The sequence below is a fragment of the Podarcis liolepis genome (assembly GCF_965112155.1).
Source record: "Podarcis liolepis genome assembly, chromosome: 9".
Classification (NCBI taxonomy): Eukaryota; Metazoa; Chordata; class Lepidosauria; order Squamata; family Lacertidae; genus Podarcis; species Podarcis liolepis.
The window spans coordinates 144,366-172,271 of NC_139564.1; the positions used below are offsets into that span (position 1 = coordinate 144,366).

Here is a 27,906-nt window from a genome sequence, read left to right on the forward strand (position 1 = left end):
GCAAAAAGAAGAAGAAAGAAGCGCGTTTGTATTTTGAAGCGTGGTGGCAAGTCCCCGGGGCGGGGGGTTGGCTGCGAGGTCAGAAACGTCGTCGAAACTTTTGCTTCGTGACTCCGGAGCTCGTAGGTCTCGGGTGGGAGCGCGTGTCCGTGGGCGGGAGGAGCCCCGCGCTGCAGGTCTGTCCTGGAGCCCCGAAGAGCTGCTCGGTCGCAATGCGGAGTCGGCCCGGGCGGAGCCCCTCGGAGATGCCCGGGCGGGGAAGCCGCAGGAGAGGAGGGGGGGCTGTCGCACTCTGGACTCGCGGGCGGGTTTCTCGGGATGGGCATCTGGCTGGCAATGGGGGGGGAGCCAGGAGGCTGGACGAGCGGGGTGCCACAGGGCTCTTGGTCCCTTTCCATTCCATCATGGATGCTTTAGAGGAGGGAATACAAGTGCCGCCGGGGAATGACCTGCGCTTGACCACTGGACCCTCCCAGCACAGTCAACGGCCTGACCGGGGCCCTCAAGAAGGACTGGCATCCAGCTTAGGATCCCAGCAGGGCGGGGCCAAAGCCTCTCCTGCCCTTGGAGCCCAGAGGAGGCGGGCAGAGCTCCTGCAGCAGCTGCGTGGCTGAGGGGGGCTGGCAAGGGAAGAGGGCTTTGCTGAAGCCCAGGCCCTCTCAGCTGAGAGGCATCTGGAGTATGGAATTTTTATTTTGTTTTGTTTGTTTGTATACCACACTTCATCCCTAGATTTTGGGGCAATCACAACATAAAATAAAAGAGAAAAACACCAAATATGCAATAAAAACCAGAAAAAAACCCAACCAACCAATAACCCCGTCCCCACCACACTTAAGAGAGTATCGTTGAAGGCCTGCTTGAAAGGGAACAAAGGGCCTCAGAAGATGATCTCAGGGTCCAAGTACCGTCATATGGAAGGAGGTGGTTCTTGAGGTATTGCGATCCTGAGCTGTTTAAGGCTTTAATAGGTCAAAACCAGTACTTTGAATTGGGCCCAGAAACTCATTGGCAGCCAGTGCCGTTAGACCAGGATCGGTGTCCTATTCTCCAACCCTCTTGCCCTGGGGAGCAACCTGGCTGCTGAATTCTGCACCAGCTGAAGTTTCCGAACTGTCTCCAGAGGCAGCCCCACGTACAATGCCTTGCAGTAATCTAACTAAGAGGGGGAAGAGCATAGACGATGGAAGTTAGGCTGTCCCTGTCCAGATAAGGATGCAGCTGGGTCACCAGCAAAGCTGAGGAAGGGTTTTCCCAGTTTCCACGGCACTCGGGTCACCTGAGCCTCAAAAAGTACAGTCCCCACAAGCGACGTCCCTCTCCTACAGAGGCCTCTGAAATCAGCAGCAGGCGGCAGGGCAGGGCTGTTGTTTCCCCACTAGAGGGCGCTTGCGCCCTGCTTGGTTCCAGCGCATTTAGGATGCCTAGAAACTCGGCCTCTTGGTCGTGCCCGGAACCCGCATGCAGCCCGCCTAGGTGAGCGGAGCGGAAGTCGCCCATTGCGTCCGTGCCCCTGCTTTTGGATGCTTCCTTGATTTCATTCATCCTGTCAAGGTCTCCTTGAGCATTTGGATCAGGGGGACTATGGCATGTTTCCAGGACTGAATTACTCTGGGGCTTTCATCCCTCAATCAGTTTAAAAGCTGCCAGAAACTCCGTTTTTATTTTGGTTTCTTGGGGGGGGGGGTTTGTGGGGGAAGAAGAAAACGGGGGGATATGCTCTAGGGGAATGCACTGCATACCAGAAAAAAAATCAAGCAGGCTTCTCCATGAATTTGCCGAATCCTCTTTTAAAGTCATCCAATTGGGGGCCATCACTGCATCCTGAGGCAGGGAGTTCCAGTGCTTAATCCGGCATCCTCTCCTGGCCCAGAGCTAGTCGAAGGCCCTAGAGGAGACGCCCCCTGTGGGGTCTGAAGCTGAGTCCCGACCACACCCCACTCCTTGGAGAGGGCTCCTTCCTTCGACTGCAAGATGCGCCTGCAAGGAGGTTTTCCGGCGGAAAGTAGGCTGCCGTGGCCCTGCCATTGGTCTCCGCTATAGGATCACCCTGCGCGCCTCCTCTTGCTGTTGCTGCTGGCTCGAGACCCCTCTCGGCTCCCGGGAGCTCCCCGTCCCGCCTTAAGTAGGGAGGGACCTTCCAGCCAGGCTTCTCCCTCCCTGCGCCCGCCCCGTCCGAAGCGGAGCCCCCGATGCTCTTCGGTGGCGGCGCGCCTGCGCCTCTCCCGCTGCCGGGGGCTGCTGCCTGCGCCCGCCCCGCCGGCCCGAGCCAAGCGCGAGCAGGCAGGCCGGCCGGGGGCGGGGTGAAGGAGAGGCCGGCCGGGGGCGGCCCGTTAGTCGCCTGGCCTTGAACAGCGGGGCAGCGCGGCTCGGAGGCGGCGGCGGCGGAGGGGAGGCAGTGGAGGCGGCGCAGCTCAGCCGAGGTCAGCGGGGACCCCTTGCGGGGAGCGCACCGGAGGCGCCCGCTCCTTCGGGAAGAGATGGAGCTGGGCGAGCGGGAGGGGGAACTTGGAAGACGCGACGCCGTCTCGAAGCAGGCGCCCGTGGCAGAGGCCGCCCCCGAGCCTGGCTGGCTGGCCAGCCCTGCCCAGCTCCGGGAGGACGGGGGAGCTCCGGGGTGGGCGGCTGCGTGGGACCCCGCGGCATCCCGAGGCAGCTGGAAGGCGGGACAGGGGACGGGGGAGGAAGGGGGCCTCCAGACGCCTCCCCGCCCGGCCACTGGAGGCCAGGACTCCTCGCGGGGGCGGGCGGGCGGGCCGCGGTTCCTCTCGCAAGGCCCCGGACGGGAGAAGGTAGACGGCCTCTGCCCGTGGAGGCTCCATCTCGCTCTCCCAGCTCGCAACCACTTTCTCCTTTTAAAAGTCCCGGCTCGGCCAATGCGGGCGCCGGCTGCCTCCTCCGCCCGAAGGGCTCTCTGCCCGGCCCAGGAGGGGCCAAAGCCGCCTCCGCCTTCCTTCTCCGGGCCCTCCGCGCGTCTCAGGTTGCCCACCGGCAACCCCCCTTTTTGCGAAAGTTAAAAGCCCCTCGACAGTTCCGCAAGGTGACTCGATCCCCAAGTGGCGCCCACCTGGCCAGCGGAAGGGGCTCCTGCGGACGAGAGGCTTCTTATGCGGAGGGGGGACTTGTTCCGAGCCCTTGGGAGCAGCAGCATCCGCGCCAGTTCAGCCGGAGAAGCGGGGCGGGCGCCTCTGGTCCTGGGCAAGGGCACAGGATGGCCGCGGGGATTGGCTCTGCGCTCCCGGGTGGAGGAATGGCCTCGCTGGGGCAGGACGACCGCCAGGCTGAACTTGCAGGGCCGCGACTGCCTGCCTGGGCCCGGGCCCTGCGGGTTGTCCCCCCTCAAGCTCCCTCTCTTCCCCTCCAGGTCCAGGCAGCCAGGACGATGGGTCTTGCCCTGTGGGAGGTGCTTGGGCTGCTGTGTGGTGTCTGGCTGGGGGTGGGCGCCGCCCAGCAGAGCACCCCAGCGGCACCCCCAGTGCAGAGCACCCCGGCTGGCCCCAAGCTGCAGTTCCGGCTGGCTGGCTACCCCCGCAAGCACAACGAGGGGCGCATCGAGGTCTTCTACGGCCAGGAGTGGGGCACCATTTGCGACGACGACTTCACTCTGGCCAACGCCCACGTTCTCTGCCGCCACTTGGGCTTTGTGGCCGCCACCGGCTGGACTCACAGCGCCAAGTATGGCAAAGGCATCGGTGAGCATCGAGGGCCGAGCAAGGGGCGCTGGGATGGGGCGGGGCCGCGGCGGGGCAGCCCCTGCACTGTTTTGTCCTTGAGAAGAGGAGACACTCATAAGCTGCAGCCTTGATCTGATCCAGGCTGCACATTTTAATTTATTAAATTTCTAGAAGATCCCAGGCTGCTTCACAATATAAAAATCACAAAATACATAACATAGTAACAAACACACCATGCAGTTTAAAAGGCCACAGATTGTTTAAATACATAATATTATGTAATTGTTTATTGCACTTAAATAAGGAGCTCACGGTGGACCACGTGCTTCTCCCACTCCTCATTTAATCTGCACAACAACCCTGTGAGGTGGGTAAGGCTGAAGGCACCGACTGGCCCATGGTCACCCAGGGAGCTGTATGGGCAAATGGAGACTTGAACCCCGGTCTCTCCTGGTTTGACACTCTAACCACAAAACCACACTGGCTCCTCGCTTTCCACAGCTTTCTAGGCCACAATCTTGCAGAACCAGTGAAGGAATACTAAAAGATTGTGCATTTAAGCACATGCAGAGAGCATTTCTCCTCTTTGCTGGGTAAGCACAGCCAGTCCTAAGGAGCAGGCATCCAAGATTGACTAAGGAAAAGTCTCTGGCTAGAGTCGCTCTCAGGTCAGGCTGAGTGCTCTCTCCTTCTCTCTCTCTCTCTCTCTCTTTCTCCCTCTCCATCACCCACCTGACTCCTCCTGGCTATGGCTTTGCAGGGCGCATCTGGCTGGACAACGTGAACTGTGGGGGCAGTGAGAAGAGCATCACGGACTGCCGGTCGAGGGGCTGGGGCAACAGCGACTGCTCCCACGAAGAAGACGCCGGTGTCATCTGCAAAGACGAGCGCATCCCTGGCTTTGTGGACTCCAATGTGATTGAGGTGGGTGGGGGGACGTTTGCTTGGGGGCAGTGGGGGGGAGGCCGGCAGGGCTGCTGTGCCTGTGGCAGCAGAGGCAGTGGGAGCTGGGGGGACCCCCGTTCCTGCTGCAGACAACTGCTCCCTAAGCATGTGGGTCCCAACAAGGCTGCATTAGTCAGAAGTGGAAGGCTTGGGAGAGCACAGGATGTTCCCTGAAAGAGACTGGAGGAGGCCCAGGCGGGGCGGGGGGGGTGGAAGGAAAGAAGGAAGAAGGGCCCCCAGGGGGATCAGCCCTGCCTTGTGCCTGGGCCTGTTGCCTGGGGCTCAGTCCCTCTTGAGGAAGGATTCAGCTACCCTGAATCTTCCAACCTCAGCTTCATGGGCTGCCCAGGTGTGGGTGTTTATGCATCTATGGCAGGCGAAAAAGAGTAGGAAACAGCAAGCGAGAGCAAGGCAGCTCTGGCCAGATGTTCCTGCTGGCTGGGACGCGTTTCCTCCACGAAGGGAGAGCAAATGTTCAGTTGGAGGGTGATTTTCCAGGAAAAATGTCTCGTGGCTCCAGCGCACAGACACTGTTAGCACAGTCTGGGATCTAGCCCTGCGGGTGTAAGGGGGTCACTGCGGAAGCGGGGAAGGAGTGGGGGGCAAGAGGGAGCCTGGCCTGAGGTGTCCCTGGGAGACCTGGCAGGGCTGCTTTGGGGCCACATTCCTTCCATTTTTCCATTGCCAGTTTGCCCCTATTATATTCTGGAGAAATTTGAGGTGGGTGAACTCTTCCCCACCCCCAGTTTTGGGCTTCCCTGCAAGCATTTCCCAGCAGGCCTGGCCCCAGTCAGGAAGTCCTCCTGGGAAGCTACAGCAGACCCCTCACCCCACACAGACCCCCTTGGCTCTTCCGTCCTCTGCTCAGGGCTTGCTCCTCACACCGCCCTGACGGCCTCCCGTCTCCAGCTGGCGGGGGTGACGTCAGCCCTGGAACTGGGGCACCAGCTGGGCAGGAGGCCAGAGGCGTTTTACACCCACAGCATTCCGTTCTGTGACTCGTCACTCGAGGGGAAAGTGGGGGCCGCCTGGCGTCACTTGGCCACAGCAAAGCCATGCTGCTTTCTATTAAGCAGGCCCCACACCCCTGTGGCTGCATTTTTGGGTCCAGGGATTCTTTTCTCAACAGCAGGAGGTCCCACCCGAGCCCCAGCCGCCTCCTTCCTCTCAGCAAAAGAGTCTCTGCCCTCTTCTTCCTCCCCCCCCCCCCACTTTGGAGACCCTGCTGGTTTTCTGTGTGTGTTGGGGGGCGGTGTTAAAAGTTGTTTTCCCAACAGGCTCCCACCAGACAGGTCCCACCTTCCATCCTCCAACTCCTCCTCCTTGCAACCCTCTCCCAACCCCCAGCAATGTGGGAATCACAACTCAAGCATCCTTTCTCGGGGTGGAACCCAGTCCCCTGCCAGGCCATGCGGTTGGGGCAGAGGTCTCTGCCTGGGGCTGACCCTCCCTCCCTCCCTCCAGACAGAGCAGAACCAGGTGGAGGAGCTGCGCCTGCGCCCCGTGGTCTCCCACGCCAAGCGGCCCCTGCCCGTGGCAGAGGGCATTGTGGAAGTCCGCCACCGGGGCAGCTGGGCACAGATCTGTGATGAGAACTGGAGCAGCCGCAACAGCCGCGTCATCTGTGGGATGCTGGGCTTCCCTGCTGAGAAGAAGGTCAACCGCAATTTCTACAAGTGAGTGACTGCATGGAGGGGGGAGAACCGAGATGCCCCCCCCATTCAGACCCTTGGAGGACAGTCTTGCCACTGACCTCCATGGGGGAGGGGGAATGGACTGGTCACATGCTGGGAAATTGCTGGTTAACATTGTCTGTCTCTGGAGACAATGGAGGAGGGTGTCTTTGGGGGTGAAGCCAGGCTGTTGAAGAGTTCCAGCTGTGACTGGAGAGACCGATAGGGGAGAGACATGTTTTGTTGCAGCTGGGGCAGAGAAATGTGGTTAGTTGCACCATGGCATTTCTTCTCTCTGCGCTCCTACCAGTGGTCATTCCTCCTCTGGTCACTGCTATAGAAGCATGACCTCACTGTCTGTCTCCAGGCACTGCGGTCATCTGTTGGGAAATCAGGAGAGGACCTTTGGACTCTTCCCCATCCTCTGCACTTAAGTCTTGGATACTGTCGTCATCATCATAGCCATGTGTCAAAACCCCCCGAGTGCAAATTCCTGTCAAGGATTACACCAAACTGGGAGGTGTCACAAATGACACAGAAGTCAGAATCTGGATTCAAGATGACCTTTAACAGATTGGGAAACTGGGCTAAAACTGTCAAAATGGATTTTAATAGGGACAAATTTCAGTTTCTACACTTAGGCAGGGATAACCAGCTTTGTATATAGAATGGGGGACACTTGACTTGACAGCAGGTCATGTGAAAAGGATCTCAGGGTCTTCTTCGATCACAAGCTTGACATGAGTCCACGGTGTGATGCAGCAGCAAAAAAGGCTAATGCAATTCTAGGCTGCATCAACAGAAGTCTAGTGTCCTGATCAAGGGAAGTCAGAGTCCTGCTCTAGTCTGTCTTGGTCAGCCTCCACCTGGAGTCCCATGTCCAGTTCTGGGCACCAAAATTTATAGGTTTGGACTGCTGTAAATGACACCCCCACCCTGGAGCTGAGCTATCCTCCAGCTCCCGTCTAGCAATGTCTATCTTGCCTTGCAAGGAGCCAGGGTCTTTGGAGGAGGTTGCTGTCTTGCCTTGGACCTTCCTGTCTTGCCAGCTAAGCTGCTTTGAATTCAGACGGTTAGATTTGGGGAGGCTGTCTGGGTGGGAGGTGGGAAGCTGCTCAGTGGAAGCAGCTCCAGCTCTTGCAGCTAGAGAACGGGAGGATTGGGGACCAACTTGGCCAGATGTTGCCCTGGGGGCTCCCCCCCCCCCGCCTGGCCCCTCGCCTGTCTTCCTGAAGAGGCCCTGTTGACTTTCCTCCCGCAGGCGGGCCAAGCGAGCTGCCAAGGGCCGGAGGAAGCCAGGCCCCCGGAAGAGGTAACGGAGCCAGGAGGCCCCTGCTTCTGTGCAGCAGGCGGCCCCTGGCCCCCCCACCCCTGAGTCCTGCCCTACCCCCCACCTGACAGGGGGCCATGCCGTCCTGCTCAGTCCGGATTCACTGGCTGTGGATCCAGAAGGGGAGGTGGTGAACCTCCTCCCCAAACCGAGTGCCCCTTTCCGCAATGCTTCCCCTCCAGGTTTGAGGGCAGGAGGTTCACCAGGGACTCAGAGGCGCTGCTGGAGGGCTGAGCTCTCTGCTTTCTGCCTCCTCTGCCTCTCAGTGGGGCAGCACCTCTCTCTGGGGCATTCCCCAGGGGCGGATGACATTTCTTGTCTTGCCAGGGGCATGAGTGTCTCATGGCCTTAGGCTGCCCTGGAGCTGAGCCATTTCTGCTGTGCGGATGGGGGCTGGCACTGAGGAGCATGGAGAGTTGGGGGGGCAGCATTTGTCTTGATAGGACCCTTTGGAGCCCTCCCCCTATGCAGAGTTGGAATCATAGCATTATAGAGTTGGAAGGGACCTGAGGGTCATTTGACAGACAGACAGGAGAGAAGCCCTCTGGCCTTGCGATGGATCCTTGCCCGTCTCCATCACCCTGACTTGGCCTGGGGAGCTGGTGTGTCAACGGCACGGGAAGATGCCGGAATGTTTCCGAGGAAAGGAGCGGGCAGGGTGGGGGGAGAGGAGAGTGGGGCAGCACCTGAGCCATGTGAATGGGCGTCTGGCCGCGGAGGACTTTGGACAAAGGCACCAGTGTGTGCTCTGTCTGGTCCAGGGATGTCTGAGCGGTGACTCACTGCTGGGCTGAGGGCACCTCTGTGTGCCTTCAGCTGGGAAGAAAGAGGCGTCTTTGCAGGCAGGCAAGCAAAGGGGCGCTGGGAGGGAGCTGAGCACCCAGGTCCCGCCGCAACACAGGCACCGTGTAACCTGGGTCCACTGTGTGGCATCATCAGTTTCCTCTCTGAGTCTTCCCTAAAAGGGCAAATTCTGGGAGGCTCTTCAGCTCAGCCTGAGGGCAAAAGGAGGTATAGGAGGAAGGTTTATAAAAGCACTCAGAAAGTGCTTCTTTTGGGGGGGGGGCTCCTCTCTCTTTCATAATTCCAGGACTCAGGAAGTGATCCAATGTTGGGAGAGTTCCAGTGGGCAAAAAGGCAGTTCTTCATTGCAGAACCCGCTGGAATCCGCTGCCACAAGTCAGATGGGGGCCTCTTTAGAAGGGAATTAGGCAAATTCCTGAAGGCCAGAGGAAGTGGGTTTGCCCGGCCTCATTCCCTGGCCCAGCCTGTCCTGAGCTCTCTGTTATGACTCCCCAAAGGTCCCACCAGGTGGAAAAAAAGATCTTTCCCAGCCTTTTGAGTGTGTGCGAGAGATTTTTTTTTGGGGGGGGTATCCTGGGCTCTTCTGCATTCATAGCACCATGTCCTCTGCTGCTGAGCTAGGATCCCTCCTGGCTAAATGGAGCCTCCTTTTACAGAAGCACTCTACCATCCTACATGTGCCAGCTGCTGGGGAGAAAATGGGGACTGCAATCAGCTTTGAGGTTTCTCTCAGCACTTTGCGTGGTGCTGTGGGGCACAGTGGGGTGGGCTAGAGGGAGGCTTTGGATGCCCAGCGAGGGCGGGAGGGGGCATTCTCCTGAGTCCCAAGGCAGAAATGAGACATTGAGCCACAGAACTGCAGAGCTGGAAGAGACCTCCCCCCTGCAATGCTTGACTGCTGGTGTGGGGCTGCATGGCTTCTCTGCGTGGGGCTGGGGCTGCTGGCATGAGTCCTAGGGGAGTGGATGCCAGGCTTGCTTCTGACAAGCCTGGGCTGGCCTGTGCGGCCTGATCCATCCCGGAGCAGTGCAAATGAGCAGAGAGTTTGCAAGGATCCGGCCCCAGGGAGGGAGGGGTTCATGGTGGGCTCCGTCACTCACCTTGTCTGTCTGTCTTCCAGGCCGGTCTCCAGGTCTCGCCCCAAACATAGACGCAGGGAGGACTTTAGGGGCACCAAGAGGTAATGGGGCCTTGTGAGTCCCTGGGAGTCTGAGGGCAGGACTGGCACCCGGCTGCTGCCCTTCCAGGTCCAGAGAAGCCGAGGGCCCTGCTTGGTATGGGAGTGCAGGGGACAGCGGAAGGGGGCCAGATGCTACGATGCACACCTGCCCCACAGGTGCCCCACCTGTGTGCTCCTTCCAGCCCTGCCCTCTGACCCCCTCCTATTCCCTGCAGGCTCTCCCTGGAGCGGCAGCCGCTCAACTACCGCCTGCACTCGGTGGCCTGCCTGGGGACGGAGGTGCACCTCTCCCTCTGCTCCTTCGAGTTCTACAAGGGCAACGCCACGGGCGCCTGCAGGGCGGGGATGCCGGCCGTGGTCAGCTGCGTCCCTGGGCCGCTGTTTGCCACTGGGAACGCCCAGAAGAAGAAGAGGCAGCGGCAGCAGACGGGGCAGGTGAGCGAGGAAGGAGGGAGCAGGGGGCACTTGCCCAGCCTGCCGGCTCTTTCACAGAATCCTAGAATTGTGGAGTTGGAAGGGACCCCCAAGGGTCATCTAGTCCAACCCCCTGGAACGCAGGACACAGCTGTTTATTATGACCTAAACATCCCTCCTTTCCTCCAAATGGAGCGCAAGTTGGCACCTCTTCCCATTTTGTCCTGCAACAACCCTGGAAGGCAGGTCAGGCTGAGAGATGGCAGCTGCCCAAAGATCGGCCCCTGAGCTCCAGGGTGGTGGAGTCTCTCCCAGGTCCCAGCTCTCAAACCACTGCACTGCACTACCTCTGAGGACTGTGGAGTGGGGCAGCCTCAGGGCACCACCTCCTGGGCGTCTCAACTGCCCTTTGCTCCCCACAGCAGCGCGTACGGCTGAAGGGAGGGGCCAAGCCCGGCGAGGGGCGGGTCGAGGTGCTGAAGAACGGCGAGTGGGGCACTGTCTGCGATGACCGGTGGAGCCTGGCATCCGCCAGTGTTGTGTGCCGGGAGCTTGGCTTTGGGAGCGCCAAGGAGGCTCTGACGGGGGCACGCATGGGCCAAGGTGAGCCGCTGGGGGGGGCCTGGGCTGCTCCTTCAGGGGTGCCCCCCAGTCCAACAGTCCCTCCACCCCCCCCACAGCCGTCTGGACTGCCACAGGTGCCAGAAAGGCCTGGCACGCCATGTTCATGGGGGGTCCGCCCACTCTGCATGTGCCCCCACCAGCAGAGATGTGCTCACTCTGGAAACAAGTATACTTCTACAGAAAAGACTAGCCTGGCAAAGGAAATGTGGGTGGTGGCTTGGGATGAAGAAAGGGGGCACAGGCCATCTCTGACTCCCCACCACCACCTTCCCCATAGACTGCCCCCCAAAAGGGGCTCTCGGCTGGCCATTCCCAGAGGCCCAGCGTTTCCTCTCCTGCCACAGGAATGGGCCAGATCCACCTGAACGAGGTGCGCTGCCTGGGCACTGAGAAGTCCCTCTGGAGCTGCCCCCACAAGAACATCACGCAGGAGGACTGCAAGCACACGGAGGATGCCGCCGTCCGCTGCAACGTCCCCTACATGGGCCACGAGACCACGGTCAGCACTGGGGCCCCAGGGAAGGGGGGCCTTGTCCTCTCTCCACCCCCCAAGTAGCAGCAGCAGCTCCTCCCAAAGGACGGGAAACTTCACTAGGCTGCCTGCAGGCTTTTCCCAGCCCACAACTCCCCCTATGCAGACTGGGGCTGGCAACCCCCAGTGCACCTGTGGGGGGGGGCTTGGTTTGCGGCCAGGGCTGGGGAACCCTTGAGGCCACGATGACGTGCCCCCCACTCGGCTGGGGCTGAGGGGGCCACTGCCTTCCTGGCCTTGGCTGGTGGGAAGGGACAGCCGCCAGCTCATCGCTGGGCTTCCCCACAGATCCGCATCGCCGGGGGGCGAACTGCATTTGAGGGGCGCGTGGAGGTGAAGCACGCTGGCCGCTGGGGCACCGTCTGCAGCACAGGCTGGAGCACCACCGAGGCCATGGTGGCCTGTCGCCAACTCGGCCTGGGCTATGCCATGCATGCCGTGACGGTAGGTGTGGGGCAGCCGTGGGGCTGGGAAGGAGGCAGTCAGGGGGAGGGGTTTCCTGGGAGGGCAGCTGGGTGAAGGAGAAGAGGCCCAGTGGAGAAGAAGAGGGGTGGGGGGGCTACTACTAGCCAAGAGAACTGTGGAGTTGGGAGGGACGCCAGAGGCCATCTAGTCTGACCCCCTGCAATGCAGGTATGGCAGCTGAAGCAGCCCTGGCAGATGGCCGCCTGCTCTGCTCCAACAAGGCAGGAGAGTCCATTGGATCTGGTGCTCTGGCCTCTGGTTGGACACGGCAGGAACAGGATTTGGGAACCAGCACAACAGACTCCCTCAGGAGGTTGGTAGCAGAGGCTGGATGGCCCTCTGTCCCAGAGGCTTTAGTTGCGATTCCTGCATTTCAGGGGGCTGGACTAGATGGCCCTTGGAGGGCCCTTCTGAGACCCTTCGGTTTGGTGCCTCTGTTTGTGCTGGCCACAGAGAGGGGCGAAGGTGCCCCACTGCCCTGCCTCTTGTGCTCTGTCCCCAGGAAACCTGGTACTGGGATGCCAGCAACGTGACGGAGATGGTGCTGAGCGGAGTGAAGTGTGGCGGGCACGAGATGGCGCTCAGCCACTGCCAGCACCACAGCACCCTCAACTGCCCCAAGACGGGCACCCGATTCGCCGCTGGAGTCATCTGCTCAGAAAGTGAGGCAGGGGAGGGACTGCTGGGGGGCAGAAAGAGACCCCTGGGCCTGCTCCTGGGAGCAAGCCCACCTGGAAGCCCCTTGGGGGTCAGGGGAGGAAGGGGCTCCTTTGAGAGACATGCCCTCCCACCTTCACTGGGGGCCGGCTCTGAAGCCCCGGGTGTGGGGTCACTGAGAGGCAGAGGGGCCAGCCCCACAGCAGAGGCTGGCTGGCTCTTCAGGTGGCCCTATGCCTTGGGCTAGCCCCACAGCTGCTGGGCCCGGCCCCCTCCCCTTCTCTCTTCACAGCTGCCTCGGACTTGCTGCTACATGCCCCCCTGGTACAAGAGACGGCGTACATTGAGGACCGCCCTCTGCACATGCTCTACTGCGCTGCGGAGGAGAACTGCCTGTCCAGCAGCGCCCGCAATGCCAACTGGCCCTACGGCCACCGCCGCCTCCTGCGCTTCTCCTCGCAGATCCACAACAACGGCCGGGCCGACTTTCGCCCCAAGGCAGGGCGCCACTCCTGGGTCTGGCACGAATGTCACGGGTGAGGACGCTCTCCTCTGGGCTCAGGGCTGGGTCTCTCGCTCTTTCTATTCTGTTGTGTTTATATCCCACCTTTTCCTCCAAGGAACTAAAGGTGGCGAAGGCATGCTTCTCTCTCTGCCCTCTTCATTTAAATACTCCCAACACCCTGCAAGGTAGGCTAGTTGCCCAGGGAGCTTCATGGACCCTGGTCTCTCCTTGCCCAATGCTCTAACCACTGCACAACACTGCCATGTCTCACCCCAGGCACTACCACAGCATGGACGTCTTCACCCACTATGACCTCCTGACTTCCAATGGCACCAAAGTCGCAGAGGGACACAAGGCCAGCTTCTGCCTGGAGGACACTGAATGCCACGAGGGTGGGTGAAGCTGCCAGGGTGCCTGTGGCCGTGGGGGGGGGGGGAGCAGGGGGCAGTGGCTGCCTTTGCTCTGAGGCTCAGAAGCCCAGATAGGAATGGGATCTAAAGGAGTCCAATGAGCTCAGGTTTGCCTACACTGACTGGCAGCAGCTTCCCAGGGGTTCAGGGAGGAGTTTGCTGCCCCCTGGCAGGACTTGACCCCTCTCCCCTTCTTTGGACAGACGTGAGCAAGCGCTATGAATGTGCCAACTTTGGGGAGCAGGGCATCACGGTGGGCTGCTGGGACCTCTATCGCCACGACATTGACTGCCAGTGGATAGACATCACCGACGTCAAGGCTGGCAACTACATCCTGCAGGTGAGACCAGAAGAGGGAGGGGAGGGGAGGGGAGGGCAGGGGAGGGGAGGGGAGGGGAGGGGCAGCAAACTCCGCAGGTGAACTGCAGGTTGTGTGAATGGCAACTGTCAGGGATGCTATAGCTGCGCTTCCTGCACTGCAGGAGTTGGACTATATGGCCCTGAGAGTCCCTTCGGTAGGGGATGAATTGAGGATTAAATCTGTAGATTAAACTTTAAACCACGTATCCCACGTGTGGGAGAAATGGAAAAGCTAAGTGGGCTGTGAAGCCTTTTTGGCAAAGTAAACACACTTAAGTCATTTTGCAGCTTCCTGAATTTTAGGAATGAGGCAGTTATACCTTTTTATACCTTTATTTGAGGTTCACTGACCTTCCTCTCTACCTGCTGCAGAAAAGGTACCACACGTTTTAGTAAGACAAACATACAAAAATTGTTTACTTACATTTCAATGCAGGCAGCAAATACAGGAAAGTAGAAGCACAATGACACTTTTAAGGTTGGTAGTCTCAGAACAGGGTGTGTTTGTCTGGAGGCCCCAGGCACATGACTGCTTGAGAGCATGGCAGACAGGGAGGGCAAGGGATTGTGTCACAGAATTCCCTCCCAGAGGAGACACACACAGGGGGGCCTTCCAACTCTCCATTTCTATTAAGGGAGTCCCTGCCAAGCCTGGTCTTATGAGAGGCAGGAAGCGATTCCCTCTCTACCCCACTTTCTGCCTAGTTTGTTGTAAATAGGGCCTGATCCAGCCCTGTGGCTGCAACTCTATAGACACTGACCTGGCAGCGAGCAAAAGGCCGTCCAAGGCTGGGCACCAAATCAGGCCCTGTTGAAATCAGTGGGGCAGGCATGGCAGTGGGCGCTGCACCTGTGGAGCTTCTGCCTTGCTCCCCGCTCCAGCCCTTCCTCAGGGCTTTGACGTCCAGCTCTCAGAGCACTCCCTGCCCCCCAGGATGGGTGCCAGGTCTTCCCAGCAGCCCGTGGGGCACAGGGCTCCCTTCAGCCTCCCTCCCTCCCTTCCTCCAGGTGGTGATTAACCCCCGGTACGAAGTGGCGGAGAGCGACTTCACCAACAACGCCATGAAGTGCAACTGCAAGTATGACGGCCATCGCATCTGGGTGCACAGCTGCCATATAGGTACTTTCCAAGGGGTTTTTTTGGGGGGGGCTTGCTGGGGGTCCCCTCCTCTTCCTCATGCCCTCCTCTGGTCCTTCTGCTGCAGGTGATGCTCTCAGTGAGGAGGCAAACAGGCGCTTTGAACAGTACCCAGGACAGCTCAATAACCAGATTTTGTAGGCCAGACCACAAGCGCCACCGGCTGGCCTGCCCCACAGAAGGGGGGCTGAACCCTGAAAGCCCATGACAGACAGCGGCTCACCTGGCGCGGCACAGCCCTGAACGGTGCAAAGAAGCCAGTTGGCAATGGGCATAAGAAAAGAAGGCTGCTGACCCCCTGCTCCCCCATCCATAGGGGAGCTGGGACTGAACTGCAGGGCCAACCCCCCCACCTCAAAGCTGTTTTCCTTCCCACAAATGGGAGCATCTGACACGATGGAGAAATTGCGGGGGGGGGGTGTCAGGAGGAAGGCTGTCTACACCACTCCTGCCTGCCTGCCTGCTCAGGAGCTGCTCCTTCTGCCCCCCTGCACAGCCCCCCCCCCTTTCTGGTGCTGCAGGCTCCGAGGCCACTTCTTGTTTCCTATATAAAGTTCATGTCTTTTGTCCAACTTGCCTCCCAGCTGATGTGTGAGGAAGGGGCAGCTCAGCTCCAAGACAGGAAAAGCTCCACCCCCCCGCACCCCCCCAAAGGCCTTTGCATCGCCTGGCCAGAGCCAGCTGCACCTGGGAGGGGGCCAGGTCGGGCAGCCCCTCAGCGTGGTGGAGGGAAGGGTCCTGTAGCCCCCAAAGGGCCAGGATCACGCGAGATCACAAGACTCTGCAGAATCTGGCCAATGGCCCGGCATCCTGGTCTCACAGTGGCCAATCGGATGCCCAAAGGGACGCCCACTCATCGTCACGGCAAAGGAGGGCATCAATAATAATCTCCTCCATGAATCTGTCCCTTTCTTGAAAGCCATTCCAGTTGGTGGCCATCCTGCCTCCTGCGGGAGGGAGTTCCACAGATTCCACCGTGTGACGTCCTTCTACCCGTCCTGAACCTTCCAACATCCAGCTTCTTGGATGTCCACAATTTTGAGAGAGCAGGAGAAAAACTTCTCTCTCTGCTCTATTTCCCCCTATTAATCTGGGTGGGGCGTCTCAGATGGAGGCAGCCAAGAAGAAAAAGGGGCATTTAGGACACCCACCCCACCCCACGGGACCCCCCTCCCTTGGCCACTTCAGAGCTATGTGAGAAATGTCCTAATGGAGCCCTGCGGTCAGTCGGCCGGCCTGGCCTAATTCTCCTGCAAGAGCCCCCCCTCGCCCCCCCTTACTTTCCGTGTCCTGTTTTCCTTCCTGGCTGGGCTGCAGAGAAACAAATTCCACGGCTGGAGGTGAAAGAGAGGCCTGTCTGGGCAGCCGGTGGTGGCACAGAGGGACTCCCCACCCCTCCCAGTGAGACACAGCCGAGCCCCTCAAAAGCAAACAGCCCCCCACTCCACCCCCCAAAATTCCTGGGGCTTAGCAAGACCACTTCCAAGGCAAACCACCCCCGGCAGAAATCAGCCCACTTGGGAGCAAGGACAGCGGCAGAGCAGAAAGGAATCTGTGTCGCCATCGCTAAGCGCTGAGGTGGCACGTCTCTTTGGTCAGGGGGGCGGCTCTTCTGGGCCCACCTCCAGTAGCCCGCCCTCCCTCCCTCCCTCAGTGCAAGCCTTGTTTTTTGGGGGGGAAGGGAGAGTGCCCCCCCCCGTTCCTCCAGGGCGAGGCAACAGATGTGCCAGTCCTTTGAGCCGCCCGGGCAGCAGTTGTGAAGCCCCCACCTCAAATGAGGCCAGCAGGAGCCACTGCAGAGCTGCTAAATTAAACACCCTCGAGCATCCCATAATAAAGACGAAGCTGCTGCCCCCTTGGCAGAACCCTTTATTGGAGCAGAAAGGACCAAGCCACAAAGCCCGTCCCCGTCTGATACTGGAGCAACTCAGGTCACGCTGAGCAGTGGCTGGCTCTGAAGGGTTTAAAAACAACTTTCTAGTCCTTAAGAACCCTGTGGATGGCGCAACCACCAGCTCTCCCAGCCTCCATTAATTTACCCCACCCTTTATGGCACCCACTGCAGACGGACCCCTCAGGCCCCCCGCTGCCGCCTTGCAGTGGCAAGAGACCCTCCTTAAGGATTCCTGATTCACTGCAGCACCGGCTGGGAGCAGAAGGGGCTGCGGATTGGGCCCCGCTGGGCTTGTACCACATGATTCTGAGTTGGGGGGGGGGGGGAATAGCCAAAGGGACCACCTTGCTGCCAGTTCCCCCCAGAGGGATGGCCACTTGCCCCATGGCTTGGCCTCTTGGCCCCTTTTAAACCAGCTGGGCAAGGGGCTAACCACAGCCCGCAGCTGGCCTGGCCTTCGATGCCCATTTGCGCAGCACCGCGACAAAGGAGGATGACCCTCCACAAAATGTGGGCCTGGACAGGTCAATAGCCAACGGGGAAAGGGGAAAAGGGAAAGTGCTGCCCCCCAAAGGGCCTTTCCTGCCAAGTCAGGGAGAGCCCCAGCTGACATCACACAACCACAGAGGAGCAAGACCCACCGAAGTGCCACCCGACACCCGCTGGGCCCCCTCCTTCTGTGGGGACAGAGGGCAGGATCAGTCCTCTCCGCGCTCAAGGCAAAGTCCGTCTTCCTGCCCAGACCCCCAAACGCAGCGGCCACAGCCCCCAACCGCCCCTACTCTGTGACTTCAGGGACAATGTTCATCAGCAGTGCCTCGTAGCCGCGCCGGACCAGCAGCGTGAGCGTCTTCTGGCTCCGCACCGCCTCGTAGATGTCCTCTGCCCGCCGGGACGCCTGGCCGTTGATCTCCATGACCACGTCCCCCGCCTTGAGCCCCGCCCTGCGGTGAGAGCAGAGTGTGGGGGTGAAGGCAGAGAGACAGGCCAGACTCCTTGCTCTGCCCTCCCGCCAGGGGGAACTGGGAACCCAAAGCCTAGAATTCTAGGGTGGGGAGGGACCTCAGGGGTCATCTAGTTCAACCCCCATCAAGGCAGGTGGGCGTCACACTTACTGATGTGCCGGAGAGCCAATGATGACCTTGTGGATGAGGACCCCGTAGGAGACATCGGGGAAGGCAGGATCCCTTATCTTCAACTCAGACAGGATACTGGGGAGGGAGAGGGGGCCACAAGGTTAGGATTCCAGCAGGCTGGTGGGGAGGGAAGGCTCTGTGGAGACACCCAAGGGTGTGGGGCGCTGCTTTCCTGGGGCCAGCAGAGAAGACCCTCTGCCCCAGCAGCTTAGGGAGAACCAGGGCCCACTCTGGAAGCACCCAGCCCAAGGCGGGGAGACCTGCACTGCCGCCCCCCTTGGGCCTGGAAGGATCTGGCGCTGAGCACCTACCTGGGCGTCAAGGTCAGCATCATCACCCCAATGTAGCGCCTCTTGCCCTCTGTGCTGCCAAACCAGGAGTCTGGAGGGGGGGGGGGAGGAGAGGCTGTCATTGACCCTGGGGGGAAGGAGACTCTGGGGCCCCCTCCATGCTGGAAGCCCACCCAGCCTAAGAGAGACTCAAGGCTGCCAGGAGGAACATCCCTGGGTTGTGGGGGCTCAGGTAGCCCCACCCTATAGGGGCCAGTCCCACCTCTCTCCCCTGGCAGGTTCAGCACCCATAGAAGGGGGGCAGATCCTCACCCTTGCGCTTCTCCTCCTGCTCCAGGAAGGCTCTCAGTCGGTCGGAGGGGATGGCGAAGGAGATCCCGGGGGTCACCTTCATGGTGTTCACCCCAATCACCTCGCCGTCCTAGGAGGCAGGGAGAGGAGCCCCAGGGCAGTCACTTCAGGTTGGCTTTCGGGGGGGTGGGGAGAAAAGCTGTGCTCCCACCCTCCTAACACTCCTAGCCATCCAGCAAAGATGAACACTGGGCGATTCGGGACTGATAGAAGGAAGTCCCTTTTTACGCAATGCATAGTTAAACACTGGAACTCCCTCCCACAGGAGACGGGGTGGCCGCCAGCCTAAATGGCTTTAAAGGAGAATGAGACTGCGTGGAGGAGGAGGCTGGCCGGGCTCTGCCCCCCCCCCCGAGACAGCCCTGCTTCTGAATGCCAGTTGCTGGCTCCTGGGCCCAGATCCTGCTTGCAGGTATCCCTTGGTGGCGTCTGGTCAGCCACTGTGAGAACAGGATGTGGGACCAAATCCCCGCCCCCCCCCCGGCCTGATCCAGCAGCAGCAGGCTCTTAGGAGCCAAGCCCCCTGTGGCACCTGGGAAATGAAGGGCCTGTTCCCCGGCCAGTCAACGAGCAAAGACCCCCACCCTGTGCAAGCAGAAGCCCCCATTCCCCCCAGGAAATATGCAGAGGACGGGGGTCTTACCAAGTTGAGGAGGGGTCCCCCGGAGTTTCCAAACTGCAGAGCAGAAAACCAGAGAGGAAATCACTTGGAGTGACCCAGAGCTGCCCCGGTCCCTTTGGGCGCCCCCCCCCCTCACCACAAGGGACAGGGGGAGGCCCAGGAATCACCCAGGCCCCTCCCGCATGGCAGAGGCAGCACCTGCGCCACTCAGGGGACAGGCCAACAAAAAGCCCCCCCCCCACGTTGCCCCCCTCCCGGCTCTCCTGCCCAGCAGGCCTTACGTCAATGGCTGCGTCCGTCTGGATGTACTCCATGTCCGAAGCTGCCAAGCCCAGCTCCCGGCCCCCTCGCTGGGCAGAGCTGACGATGCCCGAGGTGATGGTGTTCTGCAGGGCAAAGGGGCTGCCCATGGCCACCACAAACTCCCCCTGGCGTACATCAGAGGAGCGGCCCAGGGGCAGCGTGGGCAGCGGGCGCTGGGGGGGGAGGAGGAGGAAAGAGACAGGTGTCAGTACCAGGACACAGCATGGGAGGACCCCCCCCCCAATCTGAGCTCTCCTTCCGGCCTCATCTGGACTCCTCTCTCACGGGTGAGGGGCAGAAGCCTGGCCCCACTTCTGGGGGTCAGGAAATGATCAGAAGACTGGCGTCAGCCCAGCTTGGGAGGGGGGAGGAGTTGGTGTTGGGCAGCTGAGATGGCCGCTTGAGGCTGGTTGCCCGGCATGCCCCCACCCAACCAGGAGCTGCTCTTGGCTTCTGGCCCACCAATCTCAACTTTCCAACAGGGTCTAGGATGATGCCACCGCTGCCCCCTCCCTGCCCAGCTCACAGAGCCAAGGGGCACTGCTGCAAATCACCCGCTGCCCCAGGGCACTCACCTTGGCATTGATCTTGATGGTGGCGATGTCGGCCACCTGGTCCACCTGCCTCACTACGGCGTCATAGAGCTCCCCGCTGGCCAGGCGCACCCGCACCCGCTTCCGGTTGGCCACCACGTGGGCGTTGGTGACTATCAGCCCATCCGCAGACACCACGAAGCCGGAGCCGTTGGAGATGGGCACCTCCCGGCCGGAAAATGGGTGCCTGTGGGAAGCAGGAGGGTCTGAGGGACATGGGGACCAGGCAAGGGAGACACACAGCCAGGCACAGGTCAAGGACTCCAGCAGGGCCAGGATCAGTTCTCACAGTGGCCAACCAGGTGCCCCCATGGGAAAATGTAAACAGGACAGGGCCTTCTGGGTGGTGGCTGCTGCCAGACCACTTGGAACGCCTTCCCTAGAGAAGCCGGACTGGCTGCCTGCTTGCTGTCCCTCTACTTTTGGAAATGCACTGCTTTGAGTGGAAAAGCTGGTGTGGTGGTGTTTCTACGGTTGGGATCTTCCTTCTCTCCTCCTTCTTGCATCCGGCAGTGGCCACATCACACTGGTCCTGAGAGATCTGCATTGGCTCTCAGCACGTTCAAAGTGTTGCTGCTGACCTTGAAAGCCCTAAACGGCCCAGTATACCTGAAGGAGCGTCTCCACCCCCATCATTCTGCCCGGACACTGAAGTCCAGCACCGGGGGCCTTCTGGCGGTTCCCTCATTGTGAGTAGACAGAGGGCCTTCTCTGTGGTGGCGCCCGCCCTGTGGAGCACCCTCCCTTCAGATGTGAAGGAAATAAGCAGCTATCCTATCTAAAGGCAGCCCTGTTTAGGGAAGCTTTTAGTATGTAATGCTGTATTGTTTTTAACACTCGATTGGAAGCCGCCCAGAGTGGCTGGGGAAACTCAGCCAGATGGGCGGGGGAGAAATAATAAATCATCATCATCATCACCATCTTCATTCTACCCCTTTCCCCCGCTTCTCCACTCTTGCTTCCTCGCCCCGATGCTTGGCGCGCTGCCCATGGGAGCCGTCAGCCGCCCGGGCCGGAGTCTCTGCCGGGGGAAAGGCGACCCCCCCGTTCCCGCCGGCTGCCCGGGCGCCCCGTACCTGCCCAGGATCTCGATGTAGACCAGCGCCGGCGCCGTCCGCTCCACCACGTCGGCGATGAAGTTGTAGGTGGCGCGCGGGGAGCCCGGCGGGGGCGGCGAGGGCGAGGAGGGCGAGGGGGGCGGCGAGGGCACGGCGGCCAGCAGCCGAGGGAGGCCCGGCCAGAGGGAGGCCCGCCCCGCCCCGCCGCCCTCGCCCTCGCCCCGGCCCCGCAGCAGCCACCAGCCCCCCAGCAGCGCCCCCGCCCCCGCCGCCCCTGCCCAGCGCCACCTCCGAGGAGAAGGAGGGCGCCGCCTCTGCCCGCCGCCGCCGCCGCCCGGCCCCGCCGCCGCCCAGGCGCCCCGGACCCCGCTCCGCAGCCCCGCCGCCGCCCAGCGCCGCGCCCCCCGAGACACCGCCGCCGCCGCCGCCGCCGCCGCCGCCATGCTGCTGGGCCGCCTCGCGGGGCACGCCGGGAAACGGAGTCCGGGCGAGCGGGCGGGCGTCGGCGGAAGGGGCGGGGCGTCGGCGTCGGGCGCGGTGACGCACTTCCCCCCGGAGCGGGCGCGACCAAGATGGCAGCGGCGGCCCGTCAGGCCTCGGCCTTGTCCCGCTGAGCGGCGCCTCCGGACCGCGGGCAGCATGGACGCCTCCGCCGCCTCCGCCGCCCCCGTGGCGCCCGACCGGCTCTTCGACGCGCACCGGTGAGGGAGGGGGCCCTCCGGGGCGGGGGGCGGGGCGGGGGGGTGCCGGGCCTCCCTGCCTCCCTCTTCCCGGCTCACCGGCCTCCTCCTCCTCCTTCTCCCCCCCTCCCCTTCCCTTGCAGGCTCCCCGGCGGCGAGGGCCCTCGCGTGCTGCTCTCGCTGCTGCTCTACGCGCCGGTGGGGCTGGCGCTGCTGCTGCTGCGCCTCTTCCTGGGGCTGCACGTCTTCCTGGTCAGCTGCGCGCTCCCGGACAGCGCCCCGCGCCGCTTCATCGTGCGCGTGATGTGCTCGGTGCTGGGCGTGCTCGTGCGCCAGGGAGACCCCCGCCAGCCCAGCCTCCGCGCCCGCGTCTTCGTCGCCAACCACGTCACCCACTTCGACCACAACGTCCTCAACCTGCTCACCTCCTGCAACGCGGTGAGCCGGGCGGGCCGGGGGGCGGAGGAGGGGGGGCGGCGGGCCGGGGAGCAGCGCCGGGGGCCGGAGGAGGCACAGCACGCTCCTGGAGCCCGAGGAAGGTGCAGAGGCATCGGTCCGGCCTGCTCAGCCGCCTCCGGGCCTCGCGCAATTCCTCCCCTTGCTCCAGAGAGAGGCAGGTCTTGTTAGCGCAGCCTTTGGCAAGGTAGGAAGCACCCGCTGGATCAGCCCCCCCCCCGTGTTCTCCCGGGCACCCACCAGGTGCCCAAAGCAGGATTTCGGCACCAGAGCCCTGGCCCCTCCTCTGGTTTCTGCCATCCAGAAGTGTTCTTGCATCTGATTGTGAAAGCAGAGCAGAGCCCTTGTGGTTGGCACAGTGCAGTTCTCTCCTTCTCTTTAAAAACCATCCGGGTTGGTAGCCAGCCCTGGCTCCTGCAGGAGGGAGTTCCATAGTTTAACTATGCACTGCATGAAGAACAACTTTATTTTATTCATCCTGATTTTTCCAACTCTCAGCCTTGAATGTGCACCTTTGGGAGTTCACCTTAACGTAATAATCACTGCCATTTGTGCGTGTGTGTGATTGTGCGTGTGTTCATGTACACAAGAACAGGCCTTTTCTGTGGTGGCTCCCCATTTGTGAAATGCTCTCTCTAGGGGTGTTCTGCTGGAACCTTCATTATACACCTTTAGGCGCCAGGTGAAAATGTTCCTCTTCAACCGGGTCTTGGGCTGACTGACCTTTTAAATGTTGTGGAATGGGGGGTTATTGGGTTGTCTTTGTTTATGTTTTTATTGTGTGTTTTGTGATTTTTATGTTGTGAACTGCTACAGATATAGGGCAGAATGAAATTTTAAGAAATAATAATAAATAGTAATGGATACAGTTTCATGCAGCACATCATTTAAACAATGGATTCAGCTCCCACAAGAGTTTGTGCTGGCCACCACCTTGGATGGCTTTAAAAGTGGATGAGACAACTTCACAGCAGAGGAGCGGGCTCTAGCCCTGATGGCTGCCCCCTGCCTCTGGGGCAGAAGGCAGCACATGCCCTTGAATGCTCATGTCCTTGTGGTCCCTGGGGGCTGGCTTCCCCAGGGCTGCAGGTCCCAATCCCCACCAGTGGAGAGCCAGGCAGGCCCTGACGGATTCTCTTCCCAACAGCCCGTGCTGAACGGCACCTCCGGCTTCATCTGCTGGTCCCGGGGCTTCCTGGAGGTGGGGGGTGCGGAGAGCCGAGCCGAGCTGCTGGAGTCCCTGAAGGCCTACTCCTCCCAGGGGGGCAACCCGCCCCTGCTGCTCTTCCCCGAGGAGACGACCACCAACGGCCGCGTGGGTCTCCTGCGCTTCAGGTGGGCAGAGCCTCTGGCCTGGCGCCAGGCACCAGAGAAGATCCCCCGGGATCAGGCCAAGGGCCATCCAGCCCGCAATCTGGTTCTGATTTTGGCTGACCAAGTGTCTCAGGGGGAAGCCAGCAAACAGCGGGGTGGGGGGAGTCTCCTGCTGAGCGTTGCCCCACTGACTGCACCCTTCCCTCTCCAGCTCATGGCCCTTCTCCATCTTGGACAGCGTCCAGCCAGTGGCTCTGCAAGTCCAGAGGCCTTTTGTCGCTGTGGTGAGTGGGGGGGGGGCTGTCTATTTGCTGCTGTAAAGCAGAGCCCAAAGGAACACCCCCCCAGCAATGGGTGTTTGTGATGGGTGCTTCCTCCCCCATCCCAAGGGCCAGGGCTTGCACTTGCAGCAGCCCCCACCCCTCTTGGCGTTTTACTCTTTTCTTTCTCCCCCCCCCCCAAGAGTGTGGCTGACGCCTCCTGGGTGACGGAGCTGCTCTGGACGTTCTTTGTGCCCTTCACTGTTTATCAAGTAAGGTACTAACAGTCTCTGCTACTTCCTTGCATGGGGGAGGAGGGGGGGGCCTGGACGGAAGGAGAGGAGAGGGGCTCTCAGAGCGGAAGGGAAGGCAGCCTCTGCTCTTGAGCCCCTCTCTCTGCCAAAGGGGGGAAGTTTGGTCCCTGTTTTGGGGAAGGGGGAGGCAGGTCACCTGGGTAGCCCAGGGCTTGTCCTCCCCTCTTCCCTTCCTTCCTCCCCAGGTGGCTTCCGCCCATCGGCAGACGAGTTGAAGAAACCCGCGAGGAGTTTGCGCTGCGGGTTCAGGAGGTAGGAGCAGAGGGCTTGGGGGGGGCGGCATGAAAGACTGACTGGCACGGCCGTGGTCTTGCATGTCCCTCAGTGGTGGGGGGGGGTGTGATGCCCGTGTGAGACGCTGCCTCTGTCCGCTCAGGCTGTGTCAGAGCCTGGACTGGGGAGCTTCCCAGCTGAGCCCCGGCCTGCGTCTCTCCTCCCTGCAGCTCCTGGCCCTGGAGCTGGGTGTGGTGTCGACTCGACTCACTGCTGCTGACAAAGCCGAGCACCTGAAGCGATTGCGTCACAGCCCCTCAGCCCCCTACAGCCCCCCAGGTGAGTGGGGCGGAAGCAGTTCGTCTCCCCTGCCTCCATAGGTCTGCTTGCTGGCAGAGCTCCAAGCCCTGGCTGGCTCCTGCCTGGGCTCTGCCTGCTCCCAGCTCTCTCCTGGGGGGTGGCGAGGGTCTTGCCCACTCTGCTTAGCAGTGGCTGGCAGGAAGGCAGGGAGGATCCAGGCCACCATGGGGGCTGTGTTCCCCCCCCCCAGGCCTCTGTGCCTGAGCCGCCCCCTTTCCCCTTGCCTTCCTTTCAGCTCCAAGCCAGCCTTCGGGGTCCCACGACCGAGCTTTCCCCAGTGTCGCCTCTGCAGAGGATGTCCGCTGGAGTGGCATGGCTCAGCGTGTCAAAGAAGTCCTGCCCCACGTGCCCCTGGCAGTCATCCGCAAGGATCTAGGTGCGTGGTGGGGGGGGGAGAGAGACTCCCGGGCGGGGGGAGCATTTGGGTAAGAGCTTGAGGGCGGATTCTCATACCCAGGAGGGTTGGGGAGGGCAGTAGAAACACAGAATTGCAGCCCTAGGGCAGCCCCCTGCAGTGCAGGCCTTCCAACTGAAGCGCTCCTGAGAGAGGATCAGCCAGCCTGTGGTCAGTGATCTGGTCTCCTCCTCTCTCTCTTCCAGCTCGGACGAACTGTGTGGATGCGACCATTGCCAATCTCCTGGAGGGGCGGGTTCCCTTCATCCCCAGTGAGGCGGAGGCAGAGGATTCCTCGGCTGCCCCGTCCATCTCTGGCGCTCACTACCTCGCCTCTGCTCCCCTGACCCCGGTATCCAACACCCCCCACCCCAAGGAGGAGGGAGGGAACAGGCGCTGGGGGGCCATGTGGGGGGCTGAAGAGGTGCTGGGGCTTCTCAGGGCTTAGCTCCTGCCCCCTTCCTCCTCCCTCTCTCTGCAGGCCCCCATGAAGCTCTTTGCCCGGTCCCCAGAGGCAAGGCACATGTCCCTCCAGGAGCGGAAGCGGCTGCTGTACGACTACGCCAGGAGGTGAGGCCGGGACCCTTTACCTGTTGCAGAGGGAGCAAGGGGTGGACCCCCCCAGCAGTCTCTCTCTGACCCCCCCCCCAGCCCACCCACGCTTGCTCTGGCTGAGCAGCTCTGTGCCGCCATGTGCTGACGAGGCTCCTCTTGCCTTCGCAGGAGATTCATGGAGAAGCATGGGATGGCGCCAAAGGAGGGGAGCCACTGACCGGCTGGTGTTTTCTTGAGGACTGCTGGCTTGATCAACTCTGGATCTTTGCGGAGGGTGCTGCAGACACTGCCACCCCGCTGGAGCCACGTGGGGTTGGCAGTGTGTCCGTGGCTGCCCTTGAGTGGTGTGTGCCCATCCCGCCTGACGTTTCCGCAGGGCAAGAGGGAGGCTCCCAGCCCCCACCCTGCCCGCTGCAAGGCCCGGACTCCACATCGCCCTGCCCCACAGCCGGGGCCACCGACGGCCTGCCTCAGAGTGTGGGTGGGAGGGGGCAAGCTTTCACTATCAAAATAAACGTTACTCTAATTCTCATCCTCTCGGACGCGCCTTCCTTCGCTGCTGTGGACTCTGCTTGAGAGGCAGCAGAAGCCCCGCCAAGGGAGACACAACGGGTCCTTGTTCCGCCACCGCAGCTGCTGCTAGGACGGGCTGGGGGTGGGGCAGGCTGCCTTCCCTCTGGCTCTCCCCTCTGTGCCCTGGCTCCGGAGGGGGTGGCCCCTGAGTCACTCAGCTGGCGGGCTGAGCTGTCTCCTGCCTCCAGCCAGGTCCTCCTGTCCTGACCCAGCCTGAGCCACACGAAGCTCCACCCCAAGTGCTTTGGAGTGGCTGGTTTTTGTGTCCTCATCGTCTTGCGTCTCTAATTTCTGTTTCTGTGTGGTGAGAGTCTGCTTTAGCTTTGCGCGCTTTACAGTGGAGGGGCTGCTGGATAGTGGGGTTGGGGGTGATAGTAGTGTTGGGGGTGATTCTTGCATTGTGAGGGGTGGACTAGATGACTCATGGGCTCCCTTCCCATGCCTGGCGGCCTTTCATAGCTGCTCTTCGCTTAGCCGGATGGCGGCTTCTTTCCTTTGGTCTCCTTGGGGCGGCAGTCTTGCCGCAAAATTCAGGCACAGCCAGAATGCAGAGCAGGTGCCCCAAAGGGGACGCCTTTGGATCCTGGAGGAGGGTTGTGGGGCCGCCCTTCTGCTCCCCCCAGAAAAGAAAGCCCAGCCACTGCGTGCTGTTTTCCTTGAGAGGGGGACCCATTACAGGCAACCTGAGCCTTGAAAATCACATAGGAGTTGAAAGTGGGCGGTTGTCACTCTGTCCAATTGGCTGCCTGTGCTTTGGACAAAGGGAACCATCCTGACCACCTGGGGAGGTGGCAGTTCCTGGGGGGGGGGGTCTTAGGCGACCCTGAGGAGGCAAGGGGGCTGCTCCCCACACCTGCCAGAAACCAGTGGCTGCGAGTGTGGCAGGAGGAACTGCATCCTTGCTGCCTGTATTCTGGGCATCCTTTCGATGAGCGCTTCCTGCATGGGGGGGGGGCGCTAGACTAGATGTCCCTTGTGGGGGGTCCCCTTCCAGGTCTCTGAATCAGTGGGGCAGCCTAAATTGTTCAGTCGTGAGCAGATGATGCTGCGAGGAGGAGAGGGGCGAGGAAGGCTGCCCGGGAGACGGGGGCGCGCGGCGCGCTCCGGAGGATGCCGGGCGGGGGCGGGCAGCTGCTCCCTTCTGCTCGGCTGGCGGGGTCGGCCCAGGTCAGCCTCCTCCTCCCGGGCGGGAGATGCGTGCAGCTCGGCATGTCTGGCTGCGCCCCTCCCGGGCGCGCATTCATTCATGGAGCACGTAGCCGGCTACTCTTAAAGGGGCGACAGGAGGCGGCGGCCCGGAGTTGCCTCCCTGGCTCCCTCCTTCCGTGGCTCGTGGAAATACCGGCGGGCAGCAGCGCGAGGCCGAAAGAAACAGCCGGACTAGGACTTCTCTTGATGCAGCCCGGAATAGCATTCGCCCTTTTGGCTGCTGCATCACACCGTGGACTCGCGTGAAGCTTGTGGTCCGGCCAGACCCCGAGATCCTTTTCACATGCCTGCTAGTAAGCCCGGCGTCCCCCGCCTCGGGGCCGGATTGCGGTTGGATGAGACCCTCAGCTCCTTCCCTTTATGTGCCCAGCTGTCCGTTGTCAACAACAAATTGTCGTTGTTTTTTGTGTTGAATGCAGTATATGCTGCATGGTAACTTGGGGGGGCCCAAGAGAGCGGGACCCTAAGCTAGAGCTTCTTTAGCTTATACTTAAATCCGGCGCTGCCCGCCCTATCTTTGTGCGCCTGGTTCTTCCTGCCTAAGCGCAGAACCTGGCATTTGTCCCTAATGAAATTCATTTTCTTAGCTTGTGCGCAGTTCTCCAATCTGTTCCGGTCAT

General features: G+C 61.1%; 3 protein-coding genes across 5 annotated transcripts; 2 read left to right on the forward strand and 1 right to left on the reverse strand.

Annotated features, from left to right (window-relative positions):
• Positions 1-2,283: 2,283 nt before the first annotated feature.
• Positions 2,284-15,283, forward strand: LOXL3 (lysyl oxidase like 3). Of its 3 annotated transcripts, XM_083458712.1 has the most exons (16): positions 2,284-2,423; positions 3,365-3,692; positions 4,435-4,598; positions 6,084-6,295; positions 7,554-7,604; positions 9,547-9,606; positions 9,822-10,041; positions 10,443-10,623; positions 10,989-11,143; positions 11,465-11,620; positions 12,144-12,303; positions 12,591-12,834; positions 13,080-13,195; positions 13,417-13,553; positions 14,582-14,693; positions 14,779-15,283. In XM_083458712.1, the coding sequence occupies exons 2-16, from the start codon at positions 3,383-3,385 to the stop codon at positions 14,850-14,852; spliced, it is 2,352 nt and encodes a 783-aa protein (XP_083314838.1). In that variant the 5' UTR covers positions 2,284-2,423; positions 3,365-3,382; the 3' UTR covers positions 14,853-15,283. The 3 variants fall into 3 exon arrangements, with proteins under 3 accessions (XP_083314838.1, XP_083314836.1, XP_083314837.1); XM_083458710.1 differs by lacking the exon at positions 7,554-7,604; XM_083458711.1 differs by lacking the exons at positions 7,554-7,604; positions 9,547-9,606.
• A 1,280-nt stretch (positions 15,284-16,563) lies between these two features.
• HTRA2 (HtrA serine peptidase 2) lies at positions 16,564-21,599 on the reverse strand (the record flags this gene model as incomplete). The annotated part of the gene is made up of 8 exons (XM_083460416.1): positions 16,564-17,549; positions 17,721-17,816; positions 18,053-18,122; positions 18,344-18,452; positions 19,026-19,058; positions 19,286-19,480; positions 19,883-20,087; positions 20,977-21,599. The coding sequence occupies 8 exons, from the start codon at positions 21,597-21,599 to the stop codon at positions 17,384-17,386; spliced, it is 1,497 nt and encodes a 498-aa protein (XP_083316542.1). The 3' UTR covers positions 16,564-17,383.
• AUP1 (AUP1 lipid droplet regulating VLDL assembly factor) lies at positions 21,495-26,036 on the forward strand. Its single transcript, XM_083458885.1, has 11 exons — positions 21,495-21,659; positions 21,782-22,076; positions 23,242-23,429; positions 23,620-23,692; positions 23,872-23,945; positions 24,168-24,234; positions 24,426-24,534; positions 24,791-24,931; positions 25,156-25,301; positions 25,431-25,519; positions 25,673-26,036. The coding sequence occupies exons 1-11, from the start codon at positions 21,598-21,600 to the stop codon at positions 25,719-25,721; spliced, it is 1,293 nt and encodes a 430-aa protein (XP_083315011.1). The 5' UTR covers positions 21,495-21,597; the 3' UTR covers positions 25,722-26,036.
• Positions 26,037-27,906: the final 1,870 nt, after the last annotated feature.

Bases quoted from the DNA above. Each gene is read 5' to 3' on its own strand.
- AUP1 (XM_083458885.1), top strand. From the start codon at position 21,598: ATGGACGCCTCCGCCGCCTCCGCCGCCCCCGTGGCGCCCGACCGGCTC. The intron at 24,535-24,790 runs GTGAGTGGGGCG...CCTTCCTTTCAG, and splicing joins AGCCCCCTACAGCCCCCCAG to CTCCAAGCCAGCCTTCGGGG. The intron at 25,520-25,672 runs GTGAGGCCGGGA...TTGCCTTCGCAG, and splicing joins CTGTACGACTACGCCAGGAG to GAGATTCATGGAGAAGCATG.
- LOXL3 (XM_083458712.1), top strand. From the start codon at position 3,383: ATGGGTCTTGCCCTGTGGGAGGTGCTTGGGCTGCTGTGTGGTGTCTGG. The intron at 3,693-4,434 runs GTGAGCATCGAG...ATGGCTTTGCAG, and splicing joins CAAGTATGGCAAAGGCATCG to GGCGCATCTGGCTGGACAAC. The intron at 10,624-10,988 runs GTGAGCCGCTGG...CTCCTGCCACAG, and splicing joins GGGGGCACGCATGGGCCAAG to GAATGGGCCAGATCCACCTG.